The sequence below is a fragment of the Drosophila ficusphila genome, unplaced genomic scaffold (genome assembly GCF_018152265.1).
Source record: "Drosophila ficusphila isolate 14025-0441.05 unplaced genomic scaffold, ASM1815226v1 contig_127, whole genome shotgun sequence".
NCBI lineage: Eukaryota > Metazoa > Arthropoda > Insecta > Diptera > Drosophilidae > Drosophila > Drosophila ficusphila.
The window spans coordinates 2,719,195-2,731,234 of record NW_025064016.1 but is presented as its reverse complement, the minus strand read 5'-3'; the positions used below and the strand labels follow the sequence as shown (position 1 = coordinate 2,731,234).

Genomic DNA, 12,040 nt, shown 5'->3' with positions numbered 1-12,040 from the left:
CTGGGCTTCGACGATTTGGTTTAAAACTGATTTTCTACCGCCCTTAACATTTCCAATTTTATCAACTTAAAAGGGACTGCAGGTCCATCGTATTGCAAGCATCTTATTTGCATTTTTTAACATTTAAAGGTGTCTAGAAGGCGTTAGCCTTCTTTTTAGTAAGAGGAACATGGCAGGAACAACTGCAGTAGTCGCGGAACCAGGAATTGCACACACCTGTCTTGTTGCCATGTGTTCGTGCAGGTGTTTTGTCATTTTAGCGCCGCAGACGCCATTGGGACGAGTTCTACTAAAAAGATAAGGCCATGCGAGTCTCATTCCCCAGGAACTCATTCTCCTGGCCCGGCTCTTGGCTTTATTTACACTTGAACGAATTGTTGCGCATTTTCGTGGATTCGCAGACTCGGAGCCGGGCAAATAAGTACCTTTGGGTGCCAGGCGTCTATGAGAAATACGTTGGCTCGAAACAATGCCGACTAAAACAACGGGGACAACGACTTTGTCTTGATGGAAAGGTGAAAACATCTGGGGCTGCATCAAATGAGTTGTCGTTTGATTTTCAATGGCATGTGTCTGCTTTGGAGTCTGCGACATGTCGCGTGATTTGAATTGAAGATGCTATCGCAAATGTGCATTAATTTGTCAGGGCTTTGGCAAATGTGCATGCTAAACCCAAATTTGTCTGCGACAGCAGTCAAATGCGTGAATAATGAGTGAGTGAGTGGAGTGCCATCTTTGTTCACTGATTGCAAATTGTATCGGGACGTGTGATAAGTGAGAGGGATATGTGTGACACATTAGATGCCTGAAGGATTTGACAAGAGATCAAAGGAGATTGTACGTAATAAAGCTTTAAACATATAATTTACCTAAATCCGACTGACCTTATACTTCAAGTAAATGTTAACTGTTGTTTCAAAGAATATTTAAGAATTTTTAATTTAAAAAGGTTTTTTATTACCTGTCATTTCGATTGATTATACGTTTAATAACCACAAAGTCACTTTTAATGAGTACACATTATTTCATTTCGTTCATTAAGCGAACTAAACCTTTAACGTTTTAAAAATCCCCAAACGTTGTGTTGCTCATTACAAAAAAAATCCGAAATGTAGTTAGATTTTTTTTGGGTACCCTCATCTACCGCATATAATTATCACCAGAATTGCATAAAAAAGCGAGTTTATGACCTGTAAAAGTTCTATCATGCTTTCCCTTTTCTCCCATTATCTAATTTTTATTTTCAATTTTTGCCCTGCCCTTTAATTCCGAAAATTTTCCTTCTGCACTTGAGCAGGCAATAAAAATATTTTAATGCAACATTTTCCGCTTCTTTTCCTTTTGTCTGCCACTCCAATCCTCTCGTTTACGGATGCCCATTAAAAGGGCTGTGAAGCACGTGAACGAGAGAAAAAAAAAATAGCAAACAACAAAACCCACACAATATATCAAAAAGGTACAACAACGACGGGGGAGAAATTTTTAATTTTTTGGAAATTTTCTGCTGCTGAAGTTTCCATTCTGACCAGGCAGAGGCCCAGCGAATCCGTGGAGCAAACGTGAACGGCGAACGTGGCCATAAACTAATTGAATATTTTAGGGCATTATCTATGCCATTTATTGTTTGAGTTTCGCCTGGCTGGGTTTCATTTGCAGCTGTGCCGCAAAAAGGAGCAGTGGGAGCCGTCCACACGGAAAAGGACGAGATGCCCCGTAACGAAATCAGCACTGGTTCCTGATTTTATTTATTTATTTATTCGCCGGCTCCCTCTTTTTACTACTTTTGGCCCTCTTTAGTTCCATTCCATGCTCCTGGTAATCTGTTTGAGTTTTGTTATTCCTAGGAATAATTTTTTTCCGCCACACATTTGGCTCGCATCTGAGTTGAGCTTAGTAATATGATACCTCCCTACTTTATTTTCCCGAAGCGGATGGCTACTTTCATCTATTATGCTTTCATCATCTGGTAAAGAGATTTCGGTCACCTTGTACTATTTTTATGGTGTGTATTTCGGAAAGCTTGATGTTTGCCCTTATTTAATTTTATTCGGGTATGATTTCATTTGGTTTTATAAGGCTACTTTTGATAGCTTTATGGGATACATTTCTTTGGCTTTTACTGTCTTTTTTACTTAATTTTACTTTTTACCAGATATTTAAACTACAACTATTTCAAAATTGAAACAAAAAAAATCAGAAACAAATATTATGAATAATAAACAGTGTTAATTTATGTTTTCGATTGCCACCTGTAAACAATGTTAATTATTAATAATAATTAACATAGTTTTTATGACACTAGTGGTAATTTAACAACAAATAAAACTGAAATGGAATACTTCAAGGCCGTGTTTAGAGAGTATTATAAATAATTACTTTACAAATACCATTAGGATTTCAGCAAACACCCAGAGTAAACAAGAAGTTTTTAAAGCGATTTCCGTTAACTGGCTCACCAGTTTCGAGCGGGAAAATCGGTCAAATGACATTGCAAAAGGCCCAGAGCTTTTGGACCCGTGGTGCTGCGGATGGCAAAGGACAAATGCTGCTGCAACTTTGCGCGGAATGATAAAAATGGCAAAGGCTGCCGTTTTGGGCAACGGCAGTGGCAAGGAAAAAAATTGGCCAGCAGAACGGCACAAAAATCACTGGCCAAGGGGTCTTTTTTAACCGACCCGGGGCAAGTGCCCAAAAAGCAGCGCCAAAAATTGTGCTACAAAAATTGCATTTAAGGTATGCAATAAAATGCCATGCATACACTTTGCTCCTGCTGCGCTTTTTGCTCTCGGCTGCGAACAAAGGGTTGGCTCGGCCAAAGAAGAGCGGAGGAAAAAGTCCATTGAGGCACAAAATAAGATTATTAACATTGTTAAAGCGAACGAGAGCAGGAAGCCGGGGTTCTGGGACTTTGGGGGCTCCTGATGATTGGCTTTGGCCAGGACAACAAGCGGATGCTTCTTTTTTTACCATCGACTTGTTATTTTGTCCGGCTGAGCCTCGTCTTTTACACCAAAATGCGGAAACTGTAAACTGCAAAAAATTTATTTAAGGAAGCTTTCAACCGCCGCCCTAGGAGCAACAACACCAACAACTTAGCTGCAAGGAGTAAAAATGGAAAATGGCAAACAATTTAAGAAAACCATTTGTTGGATAAGCCCAGAGGGTGGCAAAAAGAAATGATGCAGTGCTTAGGAACAATTTGGAAAGTTTATGTACCCTTAAAGTCGGTTTAGTAGTACTTCTCATTTGCTATGGTTTAATGTCAAGTGAAGAGTTCCAAAAGATACAATAATTAAAATTATTCTTATAGTAAAAATGTAATTATTACATTTGTAGGTATACGACTATGTAAAAGCATAAAATGTAATTAAATTTAATTTCATAAATTAGTACTTATAGATATCTATTAAAATATTTCTGCAACATTTTAATTTTGTTAACTAAACTGAAGCTAAGTTTCCAGTAGTGTGACTACCTTAAGTTAGAGCAGACCTTCCCAGCCAACGAGAAAAATAAAAACGAAAAGAGTGAGGCAACAAAATGGCAAACTAACAACATTTTGGGGCAACACGCAGAGTTGACTTTCGGTCTTGGTTTTGGCCTAGCTTTTGGACCTAAGGCTGAGTCGTTCGTCCTGAGCCGGGGCAACTGATAACTTCCGGCCAGCAACAACATCATAAACAGCCACTTGGCACAATGAAATGGCTTTCTCTTGCCCTTTCGCCCAGCTCCCAGCTTCCAGCCTCCAGCACCCGGCTGGCGGCATCTTTTCCTGCCAAAGGAGTCGACTTGGTCTATGCAAAAGCTGCCAAGATGATGGATGGTGGGCGAAAGGCTTGCACTGCACTGGCCAGTTTTGATGACGCTTCGCTGGCTGGCTGCTCTTTTTGCTACCATAAATTGTGAGGGAGCCGGGCGAAAGACATATGTCTAAGTGGTATCATCTTTGTGCATGTACCTTTAAATCTTCTGGTTTTACGCTCAATATGCTCGACTTCCTCACCCTCCACTCCGCTCTCCATATTTCCTATTGTCATGGCTCAAAGCAGTGTTCATTTGTTAGTGTCGCCGATGCACTTGGCTGCGGCTTTCCCCATACTTAGTATAAGTCCTGCATATCCTTTTAGCAGGATACCCTGCCATTCAAACACACACACACACTCTTTGGCCAACATGGTTGGCAGGGCCACATCATCTGTTCAACTAAGCCCACAAGGACCCTGTGATTTAGCCAGTTTGCAGAGGCCGCTTAATTATTTTAGACCATTAGTTCTAATCTCGTCATTGAGTGGATTGTGCTGGCATTATATTGATTTTAAACTGGACTTAAAGCTTATCCACCGCAGTTAAAGTTAATTTTTAAAAGCATATTAAAATCATATTAAAACAAGCACTTAATATTTAAAGTAAAGTTATGTGTACGTAGATCTGACTTTAATGGGAATATGTGAAGAAATCAAGACTTTGGGGTTTGTCAGATTTAAAGGTTTTTGACCACCTTCCTTGCCTTTAAGCTTTTTGAGTCCTTTGAGCTTCCCTTTGAGCCTTTTGAGGATGCCTTTACTCCGGCTCTTGTATCCAATTTATATCGGGTGAATCCAGTGGTGGTTACACATTGAAATCCAATTAATGTAAATAAATACAAGGAGCAGGAAGCCGGCAAAGGAAGTAAGGCAAACAAGAGAGCGAGTGCGTGGTTTCTTTTATTTAAAATTTTTGTTGATGTCAAAGGAGGGTAATGTGAATAGTGGCAAGTTGGGGGGCAGCTAGGACCACATGTGTGTGTGCCCTCAATGCAATTAACGTTACTTTTGTGCGGCGTCCACTTTTGGGGCAGAGTTATTCCGCATTTTCCTCCGTTTTCCCATCTGTGCCTCAGTCTGCTGTTTGCTAATGCTTAAGCCAAGTAAAGCACGTTAATCTGTTGCAATGTGGCCAACACACTCCCGCACTAATACAATTTGTTTGGCCATTTCATTCGCTTTTTTTCAGGCTTCTTTGTTGTTTTCCCTGGCTCGTCCTTCGCACATTTGACAGGACGAATGGCAGTGGAAAACGGCAGCCGTTAAGCAGTTTCGCCTCGTTTTTCATTGCAGCGTAAGATTTGTTTGTTTCCCTATCCCCAGACATTGGATGTTTGCTCTCGTTTGCCCGGAAAGCGAATATCTATGCCAAGAACTCTACGCATATGTGCGTCTCGAGTTGATTACTTGGAGCACCAAAAAATGGTACCACTTTGTTACTTTTATTTGACTTTACTTGTAGGAGTTTTACTCGTAAAAAAGTAGTAACTTTCTCATCTGAGTTTGTAACATCCAAACTGTTAAATGAAATGCTAATTTTATTCAACCTTTTTGAATGTAAGTAACACAATTTATTTACCACTAGATAATTTGATGACCTATTCTGATTAATAGTTTGCTAAAGATTCCCCCATCTTGTATTTAAATTTGCATATTTCCAGAAGATCCTTTAAATTTTTATTTTGTGCAAATGTCGAAATTGTCGTATTTATTTAGTTCTGTACAAGCTCTAATAGGAACTCTACAGCCATATTCAAAGAGCATTCCCAAGGCGATGACTTGGCCATTTGCTTGATTTTTGTTTTCGTGTTCCGTGCGCTTTGCCGGCTGGCAAGTGAAATTGCTAACGGAATTAGCGCACCATCAGCCATGCAATGTTGGCTCTGGTTCCTGTTTCTGCTCAGTTTCTGTTGCTGTTTCTGTTTCTGTTGCCGTTTCTGTGTCGGATTCCTGATTCTGATTCAGATCCCATCTCCACTCCAGCTGGAGAGTCCTGTCTCTGTTTGGGCTTCTGGAGTTGCCAACGTTATCCTTATGCGCTCCTTTTTTCTTCTATTTGTGCTTTGTTTATTTCTTGTCGGTCCTCCTGCTATCCTTTACGATTTCATTTGGCTCTACGGCTATATTTTATCTCTTTTTTTCCCCGCCGAATGCTGGCTCCTTGGTTCCGCGGTGCTTTAAAATCTTCATGCATATTTAAATGTTATGTGGCCATTGGCCAATGTGCTTTTCTAAAAGCCCCAGCGATATGTGCAGATGGCATAATTGATTAGATGTGAAGTGCTTATAAGCACTGTGGTTGCTTTCGCGGGTATACGGGTGGTGCAATATGGTCGGAGTGGCTGAAAGGCCATAGCAATTGTTGGGCACCATGTTGTATTAAAAGGCGCTTTAAAAAGCAGCACAAATTGAGGATTTCTCGCTGGTTGTCACACTAAGTGTTCTTCACCGAAGACAGTCTTCTGCAAATGGAATTTTCGTGACGCGCTAGGCTTACAGATTAATGTACTTTTTGTGGAAGGTATATTTGCACTTAATTTATTTTCTAAAATTAAGTTATTAAAAGAAAAAATGTTCTTTTTATTTCAATAATTGATATTATTACTTTTTTATAGATTAAAATTCTTCAACTGCATTTATGAATATTTTACCTACCTTCATTTGACTAAACACAACAGACTTACTTTAAAGACTTTATATAAGAATACTAATTTTAAACTATATCTTGGTAAGCAAGATTAGGTATATTTTAGTCTACCCTCTATCAAACTGCTCCTGTCTTATTTTTTCGAGTTTGCTTTGAGTTTACATCACATTCCGCGAACTGTTTGTCATTTTGCAGTGGCATGACACAAGGAAAGCGACACCAAGGACATCCGAAATGGTTTCCCCGGCGAAGAGGCCTTCCATCCCAATGGCTCTCCATGCTAGCCAAGTGAGCGACAGGACGTCCCTTCGTCCTGGCTCATTCCTTTGCCATGGTTTTGGCCCACTCCACGGACTGTCCAGCTTTAGTTTGAGCCGAGCTGCTTGTTATGCACGCGCTGATGAAAGACGGGTTCCATTTTTTTTGCCGCTGGTGTTCCCTTCCTGATGTTTTGTTTTGGGGCCGCACAATGTTGGTTTGTAGTTTCTGGCTCCTCGACTGCTGCTGCTGTTGTTGTTGGCAATCAAAAGCGTGTTTGGCCAACAGCTGGCATGCGCCATTCATTCAATGTACGTAGCAGGAGGACAGGCGACGGCCGACGAGCCACCGACTGCAATCATTTTTATTAATTTTACCCAAAAGGGAATTTATGTGGCCGGCCAAACTCGAGCTGTCCTTCTGGTCATTAGTTATGTGGTCAACAGGAGCCGGAGCTCATAAAATTCCACGGCGTACATATATGCAGATCGCTCCATGCACTAATTGGATATTTTAATTACATTGGGCAATAAAAAAGGTTGAAGCATTCGCCGAAATGGCTAAATAATAACTTCTGAAATACGCATAGGAACCACAAGGAAACTCTAGTTTCTGATCTTCAAAGTTTTGCCAGCACTGCAAGAAATGTACGATTTATTTTAAGTTTTCAAGCTATAAAGTCTGTAATTATTACGAAAAAATTACCACAGAAGCTTACAGTATAATCAAAGCACACATTTTAAGTTTTAATTTACATTCTTAAATCTCTTAGTCAGATTATTCCGAAACTCGACCCGTTTATTTTCCCTCAGTGAAATATCCGCCATGTAATTTGTTTGCATAATAACAGTTTGCCATCATCGCATTGCCATTGTTGCTGCTGTGGGTGATGGTTGTGCCGGCTCATCTGTCTGAATATTTCAAGAGCTGCTCAGCTGCTCAGCTGCTTGAATTCACAGGACACCGCCATCACCACACAGGGAAAAGGAGCAGGAATTCCAGCCGGCAGAAGGAAAGCCGAAGATTGATTGCCTTATGAATGCGAATGGATATGCATATTAAATGAAATCTAGAAATATCACCATAGAATATATCATGGCATGATTCCTCGAAAGTCCCAAGTTGAGAATCTGTTTATATTTGGATTTCATCTGGAGTCAAAATCATTTTAAAATATGAATATACCCCTTGAAAGGAGAGTTGGCATCTCGTTCTGTGACGTTTGGTAGAGCTGAAATGTTCAAATGGCAGCCAAATAGCACCACCCAAACCACCAGCACCACCGGCGACAGCGAATGCACATTAAAAAGCAACAATAACGAGCTGGCGGGACTCAAAAAAAAAAAAAAAAATAGAAGTACGAGATGAAAACAACCAAAGGAAAAGATATGCCAGCAGTGAAGCATATTCTTTGTTGTTACCAGAAAAAATTGTGGGGAACATAGTCGTTAAAACCAAATGTGCTGATTTCCTTAGTACTCTCCGGTCCCCCTTCCCCTTATCCCCCTTCGTCTTCATAGTAAAGTTTCTTGCCCGGGGTTCCCCCAAAATGGACAGAAGCGATAAACTTTTTGTATGAGAATTAATTTGCGCTCTCGGCTCTTGTATTTTGTTATGCTTTTAGTCTAATGGCCATAAGTGGGCATATTTTGAATATGATCTGCAGCAGGTTATGCTTAATAAAAGACAAGGAAGTTGAATCCAACAACGAGATAGCGGGGCTGGGATTTCCGCACAGATAAAGGTGTTTAATGTTTCATTTGCGATAACTTAAACAAAAATGAAAGCAAAATCATCTTAATAAGTAACTGATGGTATATTTTTTCTCGCATGACTAGAAATTCCTTCTTTACAATCAATGTTCTTTAAATAAGGATACCATTTGGCGGAACCAATTCAATATCAATAAATTGCCCTGAATTATGTTCACACTAAACTAGAAAAACTCCCGGAATGTATTTACGATTTCGAACTTGCTGACTCTCCAGTTGCTATCTTCTTTTGTAATTGCCAATAAGTTAATATATAGACTGGTCTCGTTCTGGCCAAAAGAAGGAATTACGCTTATCGCCGTAATCGACCCCAAAGAAAACACTCTACAACAGGCCAAATTACAAGCAACAACAAAGGCGGAATGTCATTCGAGTGCCATAAAAGCAAAGTAAATAAGTAAATCAAGGGCGGCATTCGCCGAGTGCCGAGACCAAAAATTATCTGCAGCTTAAATAAATTTGGCAGAAAAATATAAAAAAAGGGAATGTAAGGCCGAATAAAGAAGCGAACACCTGAGAGAGAAATGGGAAAAGTTCCCTGGCAGCCCATCTTTCAAATTTAATGTCTAATTTAAATGTTGTAAATACCAACTGTGTGTGTGTGGCGGTGTGTGTGTGTCTGTGTGTGGGAGTGGAAGGCGTTTCGTTGGACTTTGTTATGCAAATGACTTGTTCTGCCCGACGCCGGGAAATTCACACAGTTAACACCACGGTCGAGGGGGCCGGAAAACGGAAGCGTCTCTGGTCAAAAGGCCGAAGTGAGTCTGGCGCTCTCCACTTGCGAGTCTGCAGCTCAGCTTCCCCATCGCAGCCGCTGCTGTAAATATCATTAACGTGATTTTAAAGCCGGCTCATAAAACTGCCAAACGGCTAGGAGAGATCCGGGATCCGGCGGACTGAGCGCCGTTCTCGAGTGTCGGAAATTTGCTTTTAATTTCTGCAGCAGGCGTGGGCGTGGCCACCGCGCCTAAATGCCTTTTTGGTTAATGCGGATTTCCCTGCTTTCCACTTTTTATTTCTCGCTTTTTGTAGCACCACGCACCTGTCTTTTATTTCCCGCCAGCGATTAAATTATGCCAGGACAAAGGGATGCTCTTTGCAGGCTTTCTTAACCTTTGGAGTGCAGTACACAAAACTTGGAGAGTCTATTCTTTCTCGGAGCAAAAGTTAAATAGGACAAAATAATTATGAAACACCATTAAAAGGAACTATGCTAGAACAAAACAAAAAACCATACAAAACGTTTGAAATAAGAAGTAAAACACATTTGTTTTTTCCCACGAGAAAATACAGTCCGGCTCTTCCTTATTTCAACTTCATTGGTATCAAAAGACGGCTTCCTAATAAGCGTGAAAAAAGGAAATATTCATACTTGACAGAACAAATCAAATTATATGTTAAGATCAAATGCGTCACCAGAATCAAAGTAGTCTAAATTTGGTCGTGACATTTCCCTAATGGCGCTGCGGAAATTAGCTTAATTTTTAATGCGGAATGTCTCAATCTGGGAGCTTGAGGCGATAAAGCAAAATAATCGAAATAGCACAAAAATGTGTAAAGTGTCTTTGAAAAATTGTCGTTTGGGGAAGCCAGCCTGCTCCTTGACATACTTGGCATATTCAACTAATTGAATTTGGGACTTCTTACAGGAACCTTAATTAGCCCGCCGAAAACCAGAGCCAGTGTAAAATTAGCCAACTAAAGGTCCTGGCAAATCGCGACATCAAAGTGTGCGTTTAACTGATATAAACCATTTCAGAAGCCGTTGGAAATTTCCTGAATAATTAACCGAGAGAATCCAAATTACATTACATTAAGTGCTGGCGGTGAAAGTGGAAAGTGTACGGCAATCTTTCAACCGCCGCTTGTCTCCGTTGTGGGCACGAATGAATATTCCCATTAAAATTACTCGCAGCTGTTCGCAGTATCTGCTTTTCCAGGAAAAGAGGTCGGGACCTGGCCAAAACCAAAACGCAGACCAGACACTGGCTAGCATTTAATTCAAGCGACAACAGAAACAATTTTACGCAATTGTAATGGCCGGCAAATTTAACAGGCGGAAATGTTGTTGAAGTATAAAACGTGACTCCAGCTCAGCTCCCCCTGAATTTTAATGCTCCAAATATTATGTTTCGGCAACAGAAACACGACCATGGCAACACTCCACTTGGCTTACGGGGCATTTGCAGTATTTGAATGCCAACTTTTCTCATATTTCATTCTCTCCTAATTAACTTAATTCACTTGCTGGCCAACGCAAACTAGGTTCTTGTTCATACTCCGTATGTGAGCAAAGACAAAGTAACAAGTGTAGTCGTTTCAATTATGAAATGAGCAAAACAAAGTTGTTGGCAACTTAATTAGCTTAATACGAAAAGGTGAATTATAAAATGTTTTATTGTCGACGACAGACAAAAAAAAAACATGTGCCAATGTCAGAAAATGTATCCAGGCTTTAATCTTTAAAACTTTTCTCGAACAAATGTTTTAAATTATGTCACCAAGGTAGAAAATGAGTAACAAGAAGAGAGAATAAAATTTGGTTGGCCAATAATTTAATAACATTTTACGTTCGTAAGAACTTATATGTATGTTCACACAAATGTGATCGGCTTACGTTTTTCCAATTAAACACCTCCAATCAAAGAGAAACTTTTGTTTGCGGGATTTCTTTTTGCACATATGGCGTTTAAAATTAATTTCGATACCTTAACGAGAGGATGGTATTCAATTTGCTTAATGCGCTTTTCAGCTTAAGCGCAATTATATTCAATTTGTCAGGAATATTACGTGCAATCCGATAAAGCCAATACAAAGTGACAAAGGCGCTGCCGGACAAGCCAAAAAACAGAAAAAAATAAAAAAAGGGGTATAAATGGAAAATGGAGAATGGGGCATGGGGAACTCGTGACCTACGTGCGGCCAACTTGTCAGCCATCTCCGGGCTGGCCGATCCCCATTTGTCTGACCATTTCGCACACTATCTGTCCTTTTTGTCACTCTCCATTCCGCCGACTGCCACAATAAATAAACAATGCGAACAAAAGAAATCCAATAACAAATTTTTAAACAAGTGTTAACGCTACCTGAGCCCCGTCATCGTCACGTTGGCAATGCGAAAAACAAAAGCATAAATACGAGTACAATGCAAAAAAACAGAAACTGGTGGAGGGGAAATGCGGTGTTTTAAATGTGGAAATGAAAAAATGCAAGTGCGAGTACATAAAGTGCCCACCGAACTGGCCAGAGAGCCATGGATAAGCCCGTCCCCGGATCCGTTGGACTGTTCAGCCGGAGTTTGCCTGGCTGGCATGTTGAACCTGGGCATTGTGGTCGGCTCTGCGTTTCTGCCACGGCGTTAAGTGCTATGCCAAAAAATATGCAAACAAAAGCCTCGTTTTCCCGCCATCGCCATCGCCAACTGCCAGTGCCACTGGAAATGTCCCTCCATTCGTGCGTAAGTTGAGTGCGTGGAAAAATATTTGACTACAGCACCGCGCCATAAATACTGTGTGCCAAAGTGCTGAAATACGCGGTAAATATTCACTCGGTTACCGCCT

The 12,040-nt window shown here is 40.5% G+C and overlaps 1 protein-coding gene across 1 annotated transcript; it reads right to left on the bottom strand.

Annotated features, from left to right (window-relative positions):
• Positions 1–7,506: 7,506 nt before the first annotated feature.
• On the bottom strand, positions 7,507–11,808 carry LOC108100687. Its single transcript, XM_017204708.1, is given in 3 exon segments — positions 7,507–7,607; positions 7,610–7,619; positions 11,716–11,808. Coding segments are annotated over 3 exon segments (204 nt in total).
• Positions 11,809–12,040: the final 232 nt, after the last annotated feature.